The sequence below is a fragment of the Stegodyphus dumicola genome, chromosome 1, assembly GCF_044657685.1.
Source record: "Stegodyphus dumicola isolate Sdum_Otavi_A_Nest chromosome 1, ASM4465768v1".
Classification (NCBI taxonomy): Eukaryota; Metazoa; Arthropoda; class Arachnida; order Araneae; family Eresidae; genus Stegodyphus; species Stegodyphus dumicola.
The window spans coordinates 190773730-190796576 of NC_140768.1; the positions used below are offsets into that span (position 1 = coordinate 190773730).

Sequence of the window (22847 nt, forward strand, 5' to 3'; positions counted from 1 at the left end):
AATAGGTTGGTAGTTATCAAGTAAATTAAAATTTTATAATAATACACACATGTATTCAATTTTGTTAGCATAAATTTAGGTATTTTGCATAATGAAACTCGAAAGGCATACGAAACGAACGTGCGCCGAGATATATATTGGCGAGAGAAAGTAAAGTTCGTGTGCAATGCAGTATATTTGACTTTCACCTTAGCTACGTGGAGTGTAATCGTTTAGTACTTTCTCTTTTCAGGTACTATGTCGAAGTATGTTCCTGTTTCTTTTTTCTTATTGCCTAAAATAGGTAAGCCTGATATTTAGGACTGATGATGATTCTATGTAAGTTATTCTTTTCAATACTTCAAGTTTTAATGTCTGTGAAGATTATTACTTTTTGTTATGCTTAAGTTAAGCAAAATTATCCTATTTTTATTAAATAAAGATTTCATAGTTAATTTTTTGACTTATGATTCTGTAATGAAAACTGTGCTTGAGGAAACTTGCTCATTACGCCTTCAGTGCTAATGCACAACCAACAAATTTAGTTGTAGAGACGTTAGGATTTTTTTTTATTTTTGAAGAAAGAAAGATGAAAAAGGAGCAATGCTTTGCCGAGAATCGAACCCGGACCTCTGGAATACGCGCCCAGAGTGCAGACCACTACAACACGAAGGCACGCTAAAAAAGGCAGTAGAAATACCTTATATAGTAATAAGCAAATAAATACATAAAAACCACCGAACACTGGTACTTTGATCCAGCGTTCCAGTTCCGGATTGGAAGGAGTTCGTAATTTTCCCCATGTGTAAATGGATACGAGCCAGTTTTCTTTAAAAAGACCTCCACGGGGTATCGCTCCCTTCCCGTGCAGTGCCAAATGGTGAAGCATGTAATAAAAAAAAGTTGTGGCAAAAATTTAAGCCGAGAACGTCTTCGTGAGAGAACTGCCGAACAATCTTGGCTTTTAGGGTCAGATTGTTACCCGTTGTGACGTTCAGACATATGCACCCCTCGGACTTCCAGGTGCTTAATGAGAGATATCTATTTCTCAGCGACAGAATGGACAGCAGACCTTTGGAAGAAAGGTGCAGCGGAAACCCCCCTAGTGTGGTTTCCGGACGTAAGAGACTAATTAATTATTCTCTTTCCAGGTTTTTTAACAAATCGAGGAGACAGCTTTGGGTAAAAAGCTTTTGATGCTGTAAACGAGTGAAAGCAGACGTATTTTAGCGTCGTCGCCGCGTCAGCGGCCTTTGTATGAATTATGGCTGAAATGATTCATTTATTTTAATATTTAATCAAGAATTTCGTATTAAGTTTTCAAAATAAATATTTTAAAAGACAACCTGTCTTTTCTTGCACCCAACACGGGTGTTCTGACGTTACACCGTTGATGGAAGGAATTTTTGAACAAATCGTCATTGGGTGAAAAAGCATACACACGCTTGTTAATGATTATTCGTATAATTAAATACAATAAGACGCCGAACAAGTATTACTTTAGAATTCAAACAAAAATCCTCGTTATATTTGCAAATTTCCACAGGACTAGTTTCGATTGTTTTACCGAATCATCATCCTCAGCTGCCAAGGCGTAAATGAACGAGAAATGATAAGAAAGGCTGGACAAGAGTTATACTACTGGCGCCTTCTATTGATGAAACGAAAACGAAAACATAATTTCCTTAAAGGCTGAAGGCAAAGATGGATTGGAATTAGGTCGTTAACTTTCTTATCTTCTCTTCACTTTATCTTATCTCGTTCATTTGCGCCTTGGCAGCTGAGGATGACGATTAGGTAAAACCTTGGAAACTAGTCCTGTCAAAATTTGCAAATATAACGCTGATTTTTGTTGTTTGAACTCCAAATTAAACCATTTGTATACCAAACAATCTCTCTCTCTCTCTTTTTTTTTTTTTTTTTTTTTTCTTTGTGCGTGGGTGTATGTGTAGAGTACAAGTCATAAGTGGAACTCAATGAAGAAATTTTCTGTCTGTATAATACAGTATAATGCTAAAAATTTTATACTTCCGAATGTCATGAGACGCAATGATTAATGTGATTTCCTTTTCTTTATTAGCTTGTGTTCTCCTCTCAGAGCATTAAATGACGTAATCTATGTTTTGGGGCAATCTGCCAACTTTGACCTCTGAACTTCAGTTATAGAGTTGTAGTAATGTTGATCGTTGCTGTATTGTGAATGCTTACCATTTCCATTCTCCTAATAAACGCTGTTATCCTTGCGATGAAGTTACAATTCAGTTTACGTCATATATAACAAAAAACACCATTTATTTAAATTATAATCTTGATTTAAAACATTAAATCGTTGCTGAATTCGTTTCCAGAATCTAACTGGTTTATAAATACGAACTTCAGTTAAAAAGTGTGTAATATAATTAAGTTACATATTAGTTATTTGTGTTCTTATTTTATTTCTGCAATACATCCCGCCTAAAATACTAATGAAAATTCTCGACAGCCAAATTTTTCTTGAAATTTTAACGCAAACTGCAGGCTGCAAATGTTTAAGGAATTTTCACGACTGTTGCGCGAATTTGGTCATTTTTAGCCCAAAAGGGCTAACAGTCTCACTTTTCATTCGAGTCTGTTGTCATTCAGCAAAATGTAAGATATTTATCTTTTACAATGAATTTGTTTATGGTGGATTAACAAAGTAAGCTGTTTGAAAGCAATAAAAGCAGTTCCTAAGAACATTCAATTCTTACGTTTGAATCGGATTGATTTAAAAAGTAAAAAGGCATTTAATTCATGATCTAATTAAACTATTCAGTATTTTCATATATTGACGTTGTATATTTTTTATTATTTATTTCACATTTTGTGAAAGTTTAATGAATTTTTAGTTAACAAACTAAAGGATTTAAAAGCGAGGAGTGGCAACACTGTACGGAATAAAACATTTTTATCTCGAGCTCGCCAGACTGTCTATCGGAAATTCTAAAGATATGCTGTATTTTAATATTTTGTGACTTTGCTATTGATTTGAATTTTAGGTGACGTAGCTGCGAAGAATGTGTTATTAATAAAAAAAGTGAACATACAAAATGTTATTTTTTTATTATTATTATTTTAAAAATTTTTATTTATTTATTTATTTATTTATTATTATTATTATTTTTTTTTTTTTTTTTCTGTTCGTGCGAAGAAAAAGATGGTTTAACTGCGAAGAAAACGATACTTAATAATAAAGCTCTGCGAGAGCTTAAACATCTTAACAAACTCTTTCAGACGACCTTTAAAATCCAAAATCTTTCAGACCTTTTTTTTTTTTTTTTAAATATATGTATATATATATTTTTCTTTTTTGATATTTATGTTGCTGTTATTGTATATTATATTGCCGTAGATATTTATGTAAGAGACATGTTGTAGAGACATATTAGGTAATTTTTGAAAGCAGGAGATGTGAAAAATAAGCAATACCATCGCCGAGACTCGAACCACGGGTCTCTCGAATGCGCTTCGAGCGTGCTGACCACTATACTACGAAGGCATGCAAAGAAGGCGGGAGAAATACCTTATAACGTCTGCATCACGTTGTAAACGAAATTTTTTAGTAAACAGCTTTGCATTGCGTTTCAAACGTATATTTCTTTTCGAGCCAGTTCGCGTTCTAAACGAATTCATCTTGCAACTGATAGCGTTATAAATGATTACTATTGTACTTCACTGGCGAAAAAAAAAAGCTGGGAAGTTCACCGCATCAAGATCTCCGGCCGGATTCTGCTCTTTTTTTCAATTATTCTTTACCCTTCTGACAACAGTGTACTTGTCAAGGACGTTGTCAAAGTTAGAGACCTTCATCTTTCAGAGATAAATCTGTAATCCTCGCAAAAGACGACTGAAAGGAGGAGTAGATAGGGGTCAATAGTAAAACGACAGAGTGAGATAAAACAGAGTGAGATATAAAGCGACAGGCTTGTCATGTGACCTCCGGCGTGCACGCTTGTCCACTCCAATTGGGTCGGACTGGAAATCTCTCACGCCTCAGCGACGTAGCCGGCTCGGACGATCAGATGGCGCTCCCGATAGTGCGCACTTAGCTGCCTCAGCTCCAAAGGAATATCTCTTTTTTGAAACATGGAGTGTTCATGGAGTGTTTTGAAACATGTTCAAAAGTGATACTCGAAATATTCAACATGTGGTACGCTTAAAAATAAAGTTCAAAATTAGTTATGAATAATTACATGTGAGATGAATACTGAATTTTCTGGATTCTGAATCGTAAAGCACATCAGCAGTCAAAAAAATAAGAATAAATATAACATAAACATAAGAATCTCTCCAATCCTTTAATGAAATTAATTAATTCATTATAGCAAAGTCCACTAGGGTTATCTGCGTAAGGAGAACGGATGCCTTCCTGGAAGACCTTCCAGGGGAAATTGGCTCGTATACATATATACACACGGAAAAAAAATACGATAACGCCATGAGCCAGCCTGTTCACCTGGAATCAAACCCGGGTCGGAACTACCAGTGTCCAACGATTTCACGGCTCGGTCCCTGTTGGGCTGAATGAACATTAAATTTAAATCTGAGTGTAATGAAAAATAAGTTTTAGGAATCCATTAAAAAAATACGCTTACATTTGTTAAATAGCTACACGTGATATTTAGTGAATGATATACATCAGACGCTTGTATCTTAAGATACATTTTTTTTTTTTTTCAATATAACTGGAGGGGAAATCTTTAACAATTCAAATTCTTTAAACACTGTTCAGAATCATTCCAAATACAAAAAAGTATCGAAGAATAGTATTATTTCAAGAGTTAACATAGATATCCATAAAGCAGGGATTTCTAAATTCGCTCCACAAAGTTAAGAGTGTGGCATTCAGGGCCGACATAAGTTGATGCTGATGGTGAAAGTGCAACAAACTTGTTCGATTTGTAATTAACACTTTTGTTAGATATCAATAAAACTAATCTTCCAGAGTTTTGCTTTAAAATATTTAAGGACTCTTTATGTTCGGATTAAAAAGATTCGAGAGACGAAAAGAGCGCGAAGATTCTAGTTATCGAATCTGGAATCATTCTAAGCTTTGTGGAATTCAAATTTTTGGAATAGCCAATATCTATAAAAATCTAATCCTTCTGTACCTAAGTGTGTAATATACTGCGTTAAAAGCACTTTTATATTGTTACGAAATGTACAGGCGCGGTAAGATGGCTTCCTCGCAAAGCATTTTTAAGTTTGCCATAAAATATCAAGGAGGGCAAGGTTGGCACATTTAGCGAGAAATCGCCCATTTGGCGACAAAATCGGCGATATACCATGGACGGTTGGAGAACCTTCTGAAACGAATTCTTACCGGTTTAGCCCAGAATGTTCTCGAACACAGGCTGAAAGCTATATAAACCTTGTTGGTCCGCAGTCAGTGAGTGTGTGCCTCGCATAGAGTGCGAGTTAGTATCGAGTTGGTGTCTCGTCTAGAGAGTCAATCCCTGCGGAGTCGATCGAGTTGACAGCCGGACAGCGAGTGCCGAGTGGGTCGTCGAGTGCACCGAAGGAGTCTGTTAGTGTAGCGCGGTTAGTGCATCGTCGAGAGAGCGTGTTGAGCTCCGGGAACAAGTGAACCGAAGATTTGGGAGCTGTGCTCGTGTGTCGTTGAGTGCATCGTGAGTCGTAGCGTGAAGAGTGTCGAGAGTACGTGGAGTTTCGAGAACGACCAAGCAGAATCGGGAGCTGTACTCCGGAAAGCAGAGTCGGGTGCTTTGCAGGAAACTGTCTCCACCGTGATAGCCTGATAATCTGAAGGCTGTGTCGCTGATTGTTCCAGCGTGTTTATAGTAGATCTTCGACGACTGTAAAAGTGTTTTGGAGCTGTCCTGATTAATATTGATAAATAAAGTGTGTTTCGATACTTCATCCAGTGTCGTCGTTATTCACTCCAAATCTACGAACCCCGTACGAACGTGAAGGAAGAAAATAACGTAACAACTAGTGTCAGAAGTGGGATTTGCGAGTGAATGCCAGTGACCCGCCTGCAGAGAAAAGCCATGGCCGAGGAAACCAAGACGTTGATGGACTTCTTTGCCGAGATCAAAGCCTAGCGTGAAGAGATGAAAGCCGGATATGCTGAGATAAAATCTGGATATAAAGAGATGACAGCTGAGATGAAAGCCGCACTGAAAGAGTTGAAAGCGGGACTGGAAGATAAGAAAGCCCGGCGAGAAGAAATAAATTTCGGCCAAGAAAAGATGCGACAGCAACTCTAACAGGTGAACGTGGAGTTTACAGAAGAAATTGGAGGCATAAAAGGCGATGTGGAAATGAGAGAAGTGGCAGTTGAAGAATCAAATGATGAAGAAATGAAGGAAGTAGCTAATGAACTATCTGAGAAAGATTCAGAAATGAAGGATGAAATATCTAACGAGATTAAAGACAGAGATCGAAAAGATGAAGAAATGAATGACGGGAAAGAAGCTTTTGATTCTCAAGTGCCTGAAGTGGAGGAAAGTGAAAATGCGACTGTTACGTTCTTGGAAACTGATAGTGAAGTTATGAAAACGCAGTCAGCAAGTGTTGAACCATCTGAAAGTTCATGTGATGCTGAGAATGAAGAAGCTGATGTACAATGTGCGTCTCATAGTGCAGATTTTGCAGACAAGGACTTGATTCTCAACTTGGATACTTCTGCTTGTGAAGGATCGGATTCTATTCACGACCCTGGCGCAAACATCGGAACTGACTTTCAGGAAATAGAGGTAAATAAGCATGTAGCATCTGCTAAAAATACCGAGGTGAACTGTGTGCATGCTGCAAATGAACTACAGAGTGGTGAACAAACTGCTTCACATCTTCCTGTGGATGACAAGTCTGAAAGGACTATATCTTCAGGTTGCGATACGCAAAACAGAAATGCATCTGAGAACTGCAGTGCCTTCCTTGCTATTTTATGGCAACCCTAAAACTGCTTTGCGCGGTAACCATCTCACCGGGCCTTGACATTTCGTAACACTGCCCCCTCTCGAGGACTGCACTCTCGAGGACGTTAAGGTTGCTTGGTAGAAAGTTTAAGAACCGCGCGTTTCGGCCTGTGTGCCTATTTCGACAGTTCGTTGAATCTTGCAAATTCTTAATCAGAAAGTTTGCTGAATCTCAGCTGTATCTTAGAACGCGGTTAAGATAGTTACAATTATAGAGCCTCGTAGATAGTGACTTCGTTAGTTATGCATCCTGTTATTTATTTATAGTTGTATTTTTCTATTTTTTTGTTACACCGCCGGGTCGGCGTAGTTTGTGAGCGTCAAGTGAACGCAAGTCAAGTGAACGCAACTGTAATTTCTAAAGTGAAATAAAAAGGGATTAAACCCTTCTTACGAGTTTGTGTAATTTCCAGTTCATAGAAGTCACTACTACTGTTGCGGACAAATTGGAGTCACGCAATATCACAACTGTATGGCCGAAGGGATATATTCAGAGCAATAGAGTTCAAGTATTACAAAGTAAAATATTTAAAGAAATGGTTGATACCTTTTTCTTCTTTAGAAAAAAGATACAGAATTATTAAATATAAATAAAAATCACTAAGTGGGTTGAAAACTTACAAGTGCGCAACTGATTATAAAACTGCGAATTTCGATATTTATTTCCCATTATGAAAATTACTAAAGACTAGAGACTATTAAACCACGTGGTTTCTTTAGTTTCATTTGAACTGTAAGTTGTGGCTGTGGATTTTGTGTCTCTCTAATTTCATACTTTCTTCATCTGTGATAATATCTGTGAATTGTTGGAGCAGTTAAACAAGAAGAATCAACCTAAGTTCTAATGCACGAGATAGAATATGGTAATAAGATAAGTAGGACTGGAAAGAAGTCAAGCTATAGGATCCATCTATTGATGAAACCAGAAAACTAAGGCATAATTTCCTTAAAGGCTGATGGTAAATATGAATTGGCATTAGAGTCGTCAACTAGAACTGAAAGATTTTTTTTAATAGAGAAAATCCTCTAGAAGATCTAATTCACCAATGGAAGAAGTTTTTTGAATAGTTTTGGCTGCAGAAAAATTGAAAGCTTATAAAAATTATCATTTAAATTGGCATGAAGACAATACAACAATATACAAATTCTACATAGATGAAAACTTTAACACTGTAGTGGTAACCGCAGGTACTCAGCCGACGGAAGTGACGTCACAGAAAAGGGGCGTGGCCTCCGCCATCTTGGATCACGTGGCAACCGGAAGTGACGCAGACGGAAGGAATGAAGCAGACGGAATGACATAATCAAGTTTCGTTTTGATTCTGTGGCAACGATTTTATGTTTCAAAGTTTTTATTTTTTGTGGCATCGACGCGTATTTCCAAACCCTACCCCACTTTTCGAATTTTTGACGTTATGGACAAATCGACTAGTTTCGCCTGATGGTAATTCTTGAGCATACGCTGAAGGGCGAGATGTAACATAAACAGAACTTTGGCTTGCGCTTGTAAACAATATTAAGTATATTGTCTGAAAGTGTATTCGTTTATGTAATTGCATAATTTTACTGTTTCTGTAATAAGAAAACTTCATTCAGATAAAATTTATTTTAATATTATTATTATCTGATTATAGGATTATACGAAATGCTGAATACTCTAGGTACTATCGTAATCTTCGCATAACCTTTCACATTGGATTTTGCCTTATCATTTTAAAATATATTGTATTATAAAGATTAAATCAAAGCAAATTACTTTGTTAGAGATGTGAATGTTCTGACTGAATTTTCTTTTTGTCACTTATTATTTATTTCCTCTTTGAAAACACATTCATATTTGACAAATAATTATCTCCGCTTTAAATTTTTTGATTGTTTAAAAACTATATTTGTCAATAATTTAATAAAAACTCACTAAACTAGTGCTTCATAAATTAATATGACAACGAATTCAAAATGTTTTAAAAACAGTTCTTTAATCTTTATTTTGTAGTAGATACAACTAATGTCACAGAGAAAAAATATTTCAATAAAAAAGTTCTCCACGTTAATTCAATAGCAAAATTATTTCTGTTTCACTGACAAATCCACTTTCAATGCTTATATAACAGAAAAATGTAACATAAGCATTTTAGAAGTTTCAAATAGAAGCTAAAGGTTTACTGTACAATTTTATGTAAGAAACGTAATAATTTACTTTCATTCCTTTTCAATCGGCATATTAGTTTCCAATCAACTAAAATTTTTGGCAAGTTAGAGACTTAACTTAACACACAATATTCCGTCACTTAAAATATCAATTAATTGTTCTTTTTCATTTAGAGATACATTGGAATTGAAAACACCAAAGGCAAAATGGGTCACAGATCCAACCTAATTCCTTATTTGGAAATTTTTCAAAAAACTTTCTGTCAATTTTATAATATGTCGTTTTAAATAAGAAATCTGTATTGTTTTTGTTTTCTTTAGTAAATTGTGAAAAAGCATGTTTCTGTTTTTTTTTTTTTTTTTTTTTTTGTTCAATTCTCCTTGCCAAAGTATTGTCTTAGTTTTAAAAGCTTACATTAGTACAAACTGCGACACAGTATGTCTAGGTAACATTGTTTCAAAATGTCTGTTAATAATTTCAAATATTTTCTCTCCAGTTGCTTTTCCTTCCCAAATATTACAACATAAAAAATATTCTACTGCGTCGTTTTCAAAAGCATATCTCACATAAACGATAAATTGAAACATTTTAGCAATGTCGGTAGTTTCAAGTTTTATAGTAAAGACTGAATTTTGTATTCTATAGTGTCTGATATGACAAAAATTTGGTGAGAAACAGTATCTTTTTTAATGCTATTGTTTTTAAATCGTTACTATATTTTTCTGCATGCATAAATGATGTCATTTTAATTGCTGAAGGAAGAATGAGCGATTCTCCAATTGTATGAGGATTTAAAGTTTTTGCAATTAAATACGAAACTTTTAAGAATGCCTGTAAATCCTTCTCAGGAACTGTTGTATATTTTTTCTAAAACACATTTTAATTATTCATGCTCTCAGCTCATTCCTTAAAAAAATTCTTCAGATTTATTTATTTAATCTTTATGTTTAGTTTCTGAGGTACTTTTCAGTTTCACTGGCGCAAATCTCGCCAAGCAGACTTTGGTGACGGCAACATACAATATACACATAAAAAATGTTAACAACTGTTAGTTCTAAGAATTTTTTATTTTAAAGGCACAAACATTTTAATATCTTTTAAAATTTTGTAAAAAGCCAATAAATAAAGATAATAAATTTGTAAAAAGACATTAAGAATTTACTATGTTTTCATGGTTCAACATCCTGATTTGCCGGTTCCTATCACGTAACACCACGTGATCTCATCTCATGTAAACTACGCTACAAAAATCTAATTCTCTCAGTAATTATCTACATTAATTTCAAGTTAAATCTTAATTTGGAATACAAGTTTAAATGCAAGAATTATTTCAATTCGTACAAATAGCTTACTCAGAAATTATGTAAAACCGCAGTGCTTTACTTCGCTACTGCATTCTCATTAGAATTGATGAATTTAACCCTTGATTTTGCCTTTTCTATATTTTTGCCTTCGGGTGAGTGGTGTGATTGCAGTCTACACTGGTGTGCAAAAATTAAGGACGAGACGGTTTTTTCAATATAACTTATATGTACAAAACCGTCTTGATGTACAAAAGTAACTTATATGTATAAAAGCTTTCCAAATCAACCCGTTTAATACCGTAAGATCCCCAATACGTAAGGACATGAGTAATGTAAGCAACACGTACTATGATCTCCCCTGACTGCTAGGCAGGTTTCACAGCGTCTGCCCATGCTGAGAATGAGGGTGTGAATGAGTTGTTGAGGCATTGCTGCCCATTCGTCTTGCAGCGCCAATCGAAGCTCCGGAATCGTTACTGGTGGTAAGGTACGAGCTGCCAAGCGTCTGCCTAGAAAATCCCATACATGCTCGATGGGATTGAGATCCGAAGATCGTGCCGGCCAATCCATACGTTCAATATCCTCACTCTCTAAGAGCTGTTCGGCAGCTACTGTGCGATGACATGGTGCATTGTCGTCCATGAAAGGGAACTGCGGACCCATAGCGCCTCTAAAAAGACGCACATATGGAAGAAGAATCTCGTTACGATAACGGGTCCCGTTGACTGAACCTGCGTTGAAGATGTGAAGGTCTCTACGACCACCAAGCATGATGCCTCCCCAAACGAGAACACCGCCACCTCCATACCTGTCCCTTTCAATGATGTTCGAGGGATGATTGCGCTTCCCCGCTCTCTCCAGATGAGTATGCGATGAGAATCGCTACTCAGACTGAATCTGCTCTCATCTGTAAAGAGTACTCGTCCCCATTCATTGTCTATCCAATTCCGGTGTTCCCGGCACCACAGAGAACGCCTTCTCTGATGGGCAGGCGTTAGAGGTACACACCGTACAGGGCGTCGTGCAAACAGACCACCACCGTGCAGTCTTCTGGCCACGGTAAAACGCGATATCGGTCGTATAGTCGCCTGTGTCGTGTGTCTAGCGATTTCTCCCGCTGTCTGCCGCCTGTTTCTTCTGGCCTGTAAGGCAATATACCGGTCATCTGCGGGTGTGGTTCCTTGTGGACGACCACTACTAAATCCCCGGATAGCTGTTCCTGTACTTTGAAATTGTCTCCAAAGTCGTGAAACGATGCTGTGAGCAATTCCGAACTCTGCAGCCACACTTGTCACACTGCGGCTTTCCTCCAACTTCCCAATGATTCGACCTCGGTTAAAAGCATCCAGATGTCGTCTAACAGATTGATTATTCGCTATTTCTCGTTGAGGCAACAACTCGGTGTGATTTTAACTGCTATACGGCGTGCAATCTCTTTGCCAGAAATACTGATCTTACACCGACAACATGCTTTATACTACTCAGACACTCCCCCATTACGTCTACCTGCATATCTGCGCATGTGCTACCGTACATCACCTTACTTAATCTCCTGATTGGTCTTTCTGTCCGCTCTGCCTCTTCGTTCAGCTGATATGCTAATTTTTCGACTTCGTCCTTAATTTTTGCACACCAGTGTAATTGTCTTAATTTCCGCGAATGGTTTTGGGGCATAAATTTTAATTATCTTGTAAAAATTCTATGTAGTTGTATGCCAGTATTGAAAGAAACAATCTGATAAGAAATGGCTGCTACTTGTTTCGAAAACGAGGCGTAAAACATTGGCAGCGAAGATATTCCGTTTGGCATCAGTACTACCGTTGTTGGCGACTTTACTGTTTGCGGCGGTAAAACGGGAAAAGTACCATTTCTAAATGTATTTTTAATTTCGCAGGGTTCATGCTTTCCATGTGCCAAGTTTTCACTGCATTTAACACGCATGGATATTCTTTTTCCATTGATAATGCAACATGTAAAACAGTATAAAATAAACTCTTCTTGATATTTACTCTTTTTTTTTTTTTTTTTTTTTTTTTTTTTTTAGAAGTAGAAAGAGAGCCAATGGTTACATTTTTGTTTGCATTTTCATTAATAGTTTTTCTCTAAGTTTATTTGATATTGGTGCATCCATCCCATTTTTCTTACAAGAGATTTTGGGCCATTTAACCATCATGAAGAAAATTGCAACGAAAAAAAAATTGTTTTTATTATCCTTTGAGACACTACTGAATTTTCCAATGCTTAGGAAATGTTTCGTGCTTACTTGACAACAAATTTGATTAGAAATAAGAAACATAGTTTATAAATGATGCGTATTACAATTACAAATTGCATGCAAGACACTACTAAGATAGCCGAAAAAACTAAATCTTAGCTGCACGTATGCAGTTGCTTTGAAATTTGATTCGAGCTGTTTGGAAATCATCAAACATAACACATAAATCAAGTGAAAAGCAATAAAATCAGAATTAAAATATGGAAATGTTTAATTTAAAATTCCTGGCAAATGTTAAAAAACATCCAAAATTCTCTTCAAATTCCGTATATCTTTTATTGTCAAATAAATTTCTTTGAATTTGGTGTCCCCCCCCCCCACAAATTTGTTCATAACTCCCAGGTTAAAATTTTGTAAAAAAACAAGTTATCAATTGCATTTTGAAAAAAAAAAAAAATGATTTCAGGCTTGTCTTGAACAGAACAGCATACAATAGAGTATTTTCAAATTTACGGGAAAGTACGACTTATGTGAAAATTGATAAACATTGGCTGTCTAATGTGAAAAGTGAATTACGGTTTAATATGTTATGTTCATAGCTTGTGCATTTTGATTATCTAACTAAATAAAGAATGATCCGTTCTTGCAAACTTCTGCTGGAATAACTGCTAGAATATCTATCCCATTTCAGATGAACAGAAAGCAAGCGTTGTATTCTTATTCAACAATTACAATACTCTTGCATAATACTTACAAGGAATGAGTTAGGTTATTTAACTGAAGTGCTGTCAATTTTATTTCTTATTTACATGAAGGATGTATCACACAATGGGCTGGTGACCTAGCGATGATGACTCAAAATGCATCTTTGCATTCAGGCATACACTCTTTATAAGAATATAACCATGCACTGGAGTCCTAGCTTCAGCAGATACATTTTGTTGCGCTATGCAATTTCTGTGGGTCCTAAATTCTAAAAACTTTTCCACTCCTAAATTCCAAAAATTTTGCTACTTGATATTTCTGTAAATTCCAAAATTTGCACACCTGCCATAACTGCACTGAGTGTGGCCTCAGTTATACAATGTTCCAACAAAATCAAATATTGTAATGTTATTTTAGACCAGACTTTCTTAAACTGTAGATCGCAACCCCCATCTACAGCAGGGGGTCGCAAAAAATTTCAGTAGTTTTGGTATTTCTTAAACTTAATATAATAATTTTACAATTACCCAATATTTTACACAATGTATCTGAAAATAGATAAAGACCATACAGACAAAGAGAAAAACAAAAATGTTTCAACGCATTCTGTTTATAATATAAATGTTCACTTTACTTGCTTTGCATGTGATGCAGTCATTTCGTCTGTTAATTAATTAAAATTTCACATTGTTCTATGTCTTAAAATGAGAAATTAAAGATATGACCTAAAACTGCAATACTATCTTACAATACAAGTGAAAAAATTGACAGTTTCATTCGCACGTGTGTCAGATTTTCGCAATGCTTATGGGGTCCCACAAAATTTTCATAAATATTTTGGGGTCGTGAAAAAAATCTATGATAAAAGAGGCTCACGACTGAAAAAACATTTAAGAAGCTCTGTTTTAGACCAATCAGTTTCCTGACGCCAACCCAATTTTTTGCCTGTTTTGTTTCTCAGCCGAATTATGTTTCTATGGGAATTTTTATATATTTTTACTGTTTCAGCTGAATGGAAAAACACGCTAAAATGTTTCAAATGACTATTAGGGGAAGAGAATCAAATACCCCACATTATTATGATCTCTATTTATCTCCTGTTTTGATTCTGAGTTATGTTTTTTGATAGAATTTTTCCATATTACATATTTCAGTTCAACAAAAAATCAACTTTTAAAATATTGAGGAAAAGCATGTACTAAAATGTTTCAAAATGAAAATGTGGGATAAATAAATTTATAAATTAGTTTTTTCTAGGAGTGTAGGAGTTCTTATATTATAGTATATAAAGAAATTTGGAACCAACTTTTCACAAAGACTTAAAAATTGAAGTTCAAATGATCTTCATAAAATCTTATAAATGTAGAACAAGAATACTTTAAAATGTAAAAATTAACACGTTGACTGCCTCGCGCATTTTACGTGATTTGCCCATGACGGCAACTTGAAATTTTTATTGTGAGATATATATTATGTCGAAATATTATCTACAGAAAATAATGTTATATAATTGTGCTGGGGGTCACCAGTGACTCCAAACATCTGTAGACCATTTTTGTGATTTATAATTTAAATTTTTATGATTTATTATTCTTCAAACCATTATAGTAACAATGGTACTATTTAAAAATTTATCAGTATCAATATTTATTCTAGTTATGTATTTTACTATTGGTCTGCTAATTTGGCTTTGAAATACCCTGTGACACGAGCCAGTTTTGTTTATCTACAGTACTTTCGCCTTCCACGTGTACAAACGCCACACAAACATCTCATCTCTCATCAGTTAGCTTTGGAATTCAGTGATGAGTACATGGCAGTGTCAGTAAAAATTAGTGAGTTTGGCTCATATGTTGCACTGCATAGAATTCAGCGGCTCCAAGGATGAATGAAAATTATTTTCATTACACACGATTCTCAAAAGTATCAGATTCTTCGGCGCCGAAAGAAATGGAGAAGTAGGATATTGAAACTGAGCTGACACTGGGAAGACTCAGATAACCGGCACTTGGCACAATTTTTTCCGCCATCTTGAATCAGCGAAAATCGCCAAATCCTTGAAAGGATTTTTTTGACGCCAAGAGGGAAATGACGTGAAAAGAGGCTTTACAAAATTTCCCTCTTGAGCCCGATATAGGGGAGAAACCCGTGCTAGGCGAAAATGCTAAAAAAGACAATGCAAAGAAAAATATCAGATTATTTTCCCAAAACTCCAAAAATGTTTTGTTTTTCAAAAACTTGAAAATTTTGTATTAAATTCCATTAAGTTCTTGTGGATGTTTTTGTTTCATTGGTTTTTATTAAATACATGCGTATATACATATCTATGTAAATAAAATGTACTCTAATAAGCTTAATTTTGTTGAATATTTTTTTTTTTTCTTTTCTTTTCAATATTCTTTAACACGAAAAAATATTTCAGTCCCCTCAGTTTTGTGTTAAATGATTTTCACTGTATATCTGTTGCACATAAATCCCTTTCTTACATAAAATAACTATGAAATCTTAAAAAAGTACATAGTATGAAATTTATAATGGCAAACATTAAAAATAGATGAAAGTAAATAAAATTTAAATTATAGAATGTACTTTAAAAAATTAATAATAAGTGGTTAAAAATATATTTTTTAATTACTTAAAACATGGAAGTTATTTGGCAGAGATTGTTGAATATAAAATTACTACTTCAAATTTTCAGATTACTATTGTTCATATTTAAAGTCTCAACTTGCAGTCTTAATCCACATAACAACCATTGTAAAAACCACCCGTTACCATATTCCAAAGATCAGCAGCATACATTTTTTTCAAAATCATGCATAATATTAAATATTGGCTTTTGATAATCAAGTTGATACAAACAGGATGAACTGTTTTTATGATTTTAGACTAGTAGTTTATTCTTCCATTCACTTATTACAATATTTCATTTTTTATATGCTCAGCTATCCAAAATTTCAAGAGCTTTCTGGATATTTTTTTGTTGAGTTTTTACTATACATACATTTCAGCATTTACATCGTCAAAATTACACAGACATATACTTGAAGTGAATTTACTTTTACAGCTAAACACAGTAACTGGAAAACAAAAAAGTATTTATTCGGAGATTGTATTTCTTTTTCGTTCATGAAAATCAAAGTTCATTACACAAACATGCATTCACACTGCACAAGCAGGTATGAAATTCTTAATACATTTAATAATCCTGATGATTGATTACGCATTTAGTAAATAAATCAGAAAATATTTTAATGTATAACAAATGAATAATTAGTAGCTAAGCTTTTAGTTAGTAGTTAGCTTTTAGAAGTAGTTAAGCTTTTATAAAACAGAGCATTACAAAGATATTTAATGTTATAAAGTTAGGTAATTCAGTAAATTTCAGTTGTTCACCAAAGCAATGAAGTCTTTTGTATATCTTTATAAATGAACTTTATTGCTGTTTTAAGCAATTAAACAACTGTTCAAGTTATTTTAATAATTTTGAAATATATACACTAAAAGAAACAATAAAATGTATTAATCTATTTGCCAACCTTGATTTTGGCACGAAAGTCTGCAAAATGCTTCGTAGTTTTTAAGCACATAGAGGCACTACAATTCTTATTCCTTGATCTGAAGTTTTCTGCATTTTTTTTTTTTTTAATTTAAATTGCTGTATTGGCACACATACAATTTTTGTATAGTGGCTTCAGATGTGGATAAGTTTTTCGAACACTTTCGTTTGTTTTACTGGCGTCGCTGAATTTTTGCGATGAAATGCAGCACATTTATTGCCGAGTATCACCTTCCAGATTCTTCATAGTGTTAATGTATACATAAGCAGTGAATTATTCTCCTCTGTCCTCAAATACACTACGGCGATAAACAATAACCATTCACAAAAGATTTTGCGTAAATTCCCACTCATAATAATTTAAATTGCTAAAATCTCACAATTAGCACCTAAACACACTATTCAGCATCACAATTCTTTCGAAAGTGCGCCGTAGTAGACAAAAGTGGGGTAGGCGTCTTGCCAGGTGAAACTAGTCGATATTTCCGTGACGTCAAAAATTCGAAAAGTGGGGTAGGGTTTGGAAATACGCGGCATCGACACTATTTTTTTAGGTTTTTGTGGCAACGAACTCTTGAACCACGTGTTTGGAATGACATCATCCATTTCTTGTTGGGGCATGTTGTTTTACAAAATGGCGTCTGCGTATCACACCTTTGTATGCCTCCGCTAAGGTGTATGGATACTTTTCTGTGAACCAATCAGATTCTTTGAAATATGACCTCACCGTCTCTTAGCCAATCACCGTTCAGATGAAATAAATCCTACCCGATATAAGGTTATCCCGAGCAACGTTCCGCATTTCTTTCCTGCCTGTCGCCCTGAGTGTACGTACCTGCTTTTGCTTAGACAATCCTTCTTCACTGCTTCGAATGGATCAGGCACAAAACAACAAAGAAGTAAGTAACAAAGAAGTAACGTTTTGAAAAGTTACTGTTTTTAGATTTTTAATCTTTAAAAAAATAATTGAATTTGCAATATGTGCTTAATTTGTCTTTCCTTTTTTTCAGATGGAAAACTTCTTTGAGAAAGAACCTATGCCTTATGATAAAGTGTTGAACCATGATGTTCCAAGAGAATCAGCTAGCTCTTGTACCAAACGAAAAGCAGAAGAAACATCCCATTTCTAGAAAAAAGTACGTATTTGCGAAAAGTAGTTTATATGTCGAAGTTTATATTGTATGTGACCCCATTTTTTATGTATGTTATTGGTATACTAACTGATTTTATTTTTTTTTTCAGCGCAAAGAACTTTTCACCGAAGACGCTATTCCACTGGAGCTCACTCACATGGGAAACAATGTCTTTGTGGGACCCAGCATTTACAAGGGAAAAGTGACTGTGCACATCCGAGAGTATGCCAAATATGGTAAAGCTTACTATCCGACAAGACGAGGAGTGAATTTTGAGCCATGGTGTTTGAATGTTCTCGCAACCACCATGACAGTAGAGGAACCAGACCTGCTGACACTGAATCTGGAGTTGGCCAAGAACTTTGTAGTCACATATAAAGATTCCCACTTCACTCTGAAACAACTTTCTGCTCAAGGAGAGGAAAAAAGTAGCCTCAGCATTATAACGACGCAGTGGGAAGAAAGCCGTGTCAGCGATATTGTCACCAACCTCGTTTATCAAAACATGAACTTTTGTGAAGCCTACGAAAGCGTATCCGACGAACCTGTCAGAAAGGAAAATCTACCCCAATCCTTCGACATTTCTATGGGAAGAGCGCGACTCCAAACCATTCTAAAGACGTCACTTGAAGAACTTCTTAATCAACAAGACGAACTGAAATACCCCCAGCTGAAAGACTGTGAAGAACTCGTTCATAAAACAGAAACTGTGAATGCCATTGCTCTGAGATTCAACGCTGTTGACATCGCCAGGCAATTTTATGGAAACATTTGGGTTGAAGAACCCTATTTAATGTTACTGAAACCTGCTCACTACATTACCAAGGACTTTTTAAAATCTGTGTGTTTAAACCATGTACTCGAAGAAGTAAAAAACACATTTTGTACTACGAATGGTGTCTTACGTATTGAATACTATGAATATTTGTAAATTAATTATGATGTTCAATAAAAAACTGTTATTTTTATTTTACAATGGCCTCATGACTGTCTCCAGGTTCACACCCTATTTAAAAGAATTAATCTGTAATGATTACTCACATAAATTATTTTCAAAATACCTGTTGACTTTTATAGAGTATAAATAGTGTTGTTATTCTTAAACATGTATCATTCATTATTCAGCCTTTGAGATGTTAAGTAACATTCATTTTTCTCTCTTGTTTTTAGACCTATTTCTAGAATCTTAATATACCTGAAACTAGGGTATTTTTTTCTGTTCTAGTTAAACATATATAAATGAATATCAGTGTACGTTTAGATCATAACAACTGTTGCAATGAACGCAGCTGTGGCTCAGACCTATCGGGATCCTCAGGTCCCCGCAAGCTTCGGGGGTGTTGCTGCTTTGCATCGTGCTTTAAAAGGTTACGTAAAAACAAAAGACATCCAGAAATGCTTGCAAACCAAGGATTCTTATACTTTGCACAAGCCTTTGAGGCACACATTTCCCAGGAACAGAGTCATCGTAGGAGGCTTAAACGAGCAATTTCAATCTGATTTAGTGGATATGCAATCCCTGGCCTCTTTTACTGACGGATACAAATATTTGCTGACCTATATAGATATCCTTTCCAAATACGCTTGGGCTATCCCTCTCAAAGATAAAACATCTACGTCTATCCAAACTTCTTTCGAAAAGATATTTTCGGAACGTACACCCGAATCATTACAAACAGATGCAGGGAAAGAGTTTACCAATAAACACGTTCAAAATTTTTTGAAAAAGAGAAATGTTCACTTTTTCACGGCACACAATGCAACCAAAGCTTCTGTCGTAGAACGATTTAATCGAACTCTGAAAACGAAAATGTGGAAATACTTTACCGAAATGAATACACGAAGGTATATTGATGTGATTGATAAATTGATCAGTTATAACCATACATGGCATCGTAGTATTAAGACAGAACCTGTATCGGTTACATTACAAAATCAAGAAAGAATTTGGAAAACATTGTACAGACAGCAACCAGCACAAGTGCCTGTTTCTTCAGTTTTAAAGATTGGAGATACGGTACGCATCAGCGGAGGAAAAATGGTCTTTGAGAAAGGATACGAACAAAACTGGACAAGAGAAATTTTTACAATCTATAAAATTATTCGACGGATTCCCATTCTCTACAAACTCTCTACAACTCTCTACAAGATCTAGCAGAAGAAGTTATACAAGGAACGTTTTACAAATAAGAACTTCAAAAAGTTTCGGACTCTGGTTATTATCCCGTTGAAAAAGTTTTAAAAAAGAGGAAACGTCGCGGGAAAGTGGAATATTTTGTGAAATTTCAGGGGTACCCCGAAAGCTTCAATGCTTGGGTAGATGATGTTAGAAGGATATAAAAGGCCTGTACATTCTGCTTATCTGTCATTTAAACGAAACATGTCTTTCTTTATCACACTGATCAGTGACAGCTCCATGCGCTTTTTTCCAGACAACAAAATATCACAATTTACCACTCAGCTTCCTACTCCGATTGATTTAAATAGTCAGTGGGAGTTGTCTCTTGGGGACTTTATTTACCCTCACACATGGTATAACGTACGAAAAGACAATAATTTATTTGGATTTGATTTGGGTGATGGGAAATTGGAAGGACGAAGAGGGCCTCCAGGATGTTATGAAACGATACCAGATTTATTAAAAAGCCATGAAAATACCTTCCCATAAAATTAGGATTGAATTCAGTTATCATCCTGTCACTAAAAAAGTGACCATTAAGACCGACGAAAACTGCAAAGTCATTCTTCACGAAGGATTAGCTGAGCTTCTAGGGTTCGAGCCGGGTGTTTACAAAGGATTGGAGCAAAGTCCTTTTGTAGCCGATCCCAAAGTATCTTTTCCTGTCATGTATGTGTATTGCGATCTCGTAGAGCCTCAAATTGTGGGAGATGTACAAGCTCCGTTGTTAAAAATTGTCACCGTAGAAGGAAATGACGGAGACATCATAAATGCTCATTACCCATGGCCCATTCACTTGCCAGTTATACGTCAGCATTTTCAGACTATACATATTGACATAAGACTTCACTCTGGAGATTTAGTACCATTCGAAAGAGGCAAAGTTGCATTTTCGTCTGAGACAAATTCTATAAAAGAAGCCTTCATTTGCAAATTGATTTCATTTGGATTGTGTATGCAAGATTAGAAGCATCAAACATGCGGGTGCCTTATACGTGTTGCACGAAAAAATTTGAAGATTATTATTTAGCTCAAACTGGAAATGGATTACCTTACTATCAAGGAACCATTTTAGAGAAAGGTTATGGTATTGGTGGATTTTTTGCAAAGCTGTTTCGCAGTGCTATGCCTTTTTTGATGAGTGGAGCCAAAACAGGTTGAAAAGAAGCTTTGCGGACTGGAACACAAATTGCAAACGACGTATTGTCGGGAGAAAATTTTAAAGTCTCCCTCAAAACCAGATCTAAAGAAGCTGGCAAAAAAATTAGCGAGGAAAGTAGTTCAGAAAGCAGATGAGATGATGGGTCACGGAAGGTTTAAAAGGAAGCGCAAAACTCCCAAACACTTCATTTAGTCTAAAGCCAGGAAGGTGCAACGACGTGATATTTTTGACTCGTAATGGCTTTTCTGTTAAAAGATTCTCCGGAATGCGCAAAATCCGAATTGGATTTATTTTCGTTACCTCCCACACAAACAGTTATCGAAAAAGGTCAGTGGGTTGAATTTCATCCATTAGCCAATGTATCGGAAGGAAGTCCTGTCGAGTTCAATGTTTCTGGAAGCGGAGACGACTACCTAGACTTATCACAGACACAACTCTACGTCAAAGTGAAAATTTTAAAAAACGATGGCAAGTCAATCACGGCTGAAAGTAAAGTGGGACCTGTCAATCTCTTTTTACATTCTATGTTTTCTCAAGTGGATATTAGCTTAAATGAAAGACTCGTTTCCACCAGTAATAACACGTATCCTTACAGAGCCATGATAGAAAAATTATTGAATCATGGTTTTGATACGAAAACGTCTCAACTGTCATCAGAATTGTTTTTCAAAGATACAGCAGGACGTATGAACGTTTTTGATATTCAAGACACTCAGCTGAATGAAGGATTCAACCAACGAGCAGAATTGTTTAAACTGAGTGCTTCGGTCCATATGACTGGCCGATTGCACTTGGATATGTTTCATCAGGAAAGACTTTTGCTGAATATGGTGGATATGAAAATTAAACTCATACGCAGCAAACCTGAATTTTGTTTATTGAGCGAAGGTGAATTTAAAGTTTTACTCGAACAAGCTTCATTGTTTGTACGCAAAGTGAGAGTCAGTCCAGGTGTTGTGCTAGGACATGCTAAAAGCCTAGAAAAATCAACAGCCAAATATCCCATTAATAGAGTGCTCTGCAAAGCCTATTCCATTCCAACGGGAAATATGAGTTTTATTCAAGACAATATTTTCATAGGTCAAATGCCTAATCGTATTGTGGTGGCATGTGTCGATAATGATGCCTTTAACGGAAACTATAAAAAGTCTCCTTTTGAATTCAAGCATTATAATATGAACTTTATCGGCGTTTATGTGGACGGGCAACCGGTAACTCATAATCCTCTTCAGCCTAATTTGACAAAAATCATTTCATACGAGCTTATCAGAATTTATTTATGAATGCAGACGACAGAGGACTTTACCTTTCAAGATCAGAATTTTCAAAAGGATATTCCTTATTTCGCTTCGACCTGTCACCTGACCTTTGTGATGGCTCTCATTTAAATCTAGTTCGACACAGCAACTTAAGATTAGAAATAAAATTTGGGACTCCCTTACAACAAACTGTTTCGTTATTAGTGTACGCTGAATTTGAAAATTTGATAGAAATAAATAAAGC

General features: G+C 35.5%; 2 protein-coding genes across 3 annotated transcripts; both read left to right on the top strand.

Annotated features, from left to right (window-relative positions):
• Positions 1-17685: 17685 nt before the first annotated feature.
• LOC146999422 (uncharacterized) lies at positions 17686-18952 on the top strand. Of its 2 annotated transcripts, XM_085811545.1 has the most exons (3): positions 17686-17769; positions 17881-18006; positions 18113-18952. In XM_085811545.1, the coding sequence occupies exon 3, from the start codon at positions 18161-18163 to the stop codon at positions 18932-18934; it is 774 nt and encodes a 257-aa protein (XP_085667671.1). In that variant the 5' UTR covers positions 17686-17769; positions 17881-18006; positions 18113-18160; the 3' UTR covers positions 18935-18952. The 2 variants fall into 2 exon arrangements, with proteins under 2 accessions (XP_085667671.1, XP_085667676.1); XM_085811550.1 differs by lacking the exon at positions 17686-17769 and having other exon boundaries at positions 17800-18006.
• Positions 18953-21580: 2628 nt separating this feature from the next.
• Positions 21581-22627, top strand: LOC146999423 (uncharacterized protein F54H12.2-like). Its single transcript, XM_085826283.1, has one exon. It carries the CDS (start codon positions 21581-21583, stop codon positions 22625-22627), a length of 1047 nt encoding a protein of 348 aa, XP_085682409.1.
• The last annotated feature ends 220 nt before the right edge of the window (positions 22628-22847 follow it).

What these genes read in the sequence shown, in the direction of transcription:
- LOC146999422 (XM_085811545.1), top strand. Translation starts at nt 18,161, where the DNA reads ATGGGAAACAATGTCTTTGTGGGACCCAGCATTTACAAGGGAAAAGTG.
- LOC146999423 (XM_085826283.1), top strand. Translation starts at nt 21,581, where the DNA reads ATGGCTTTTCTGTTAAAAGATTCTCCGGAATGCGCAAAATCCGAATTG.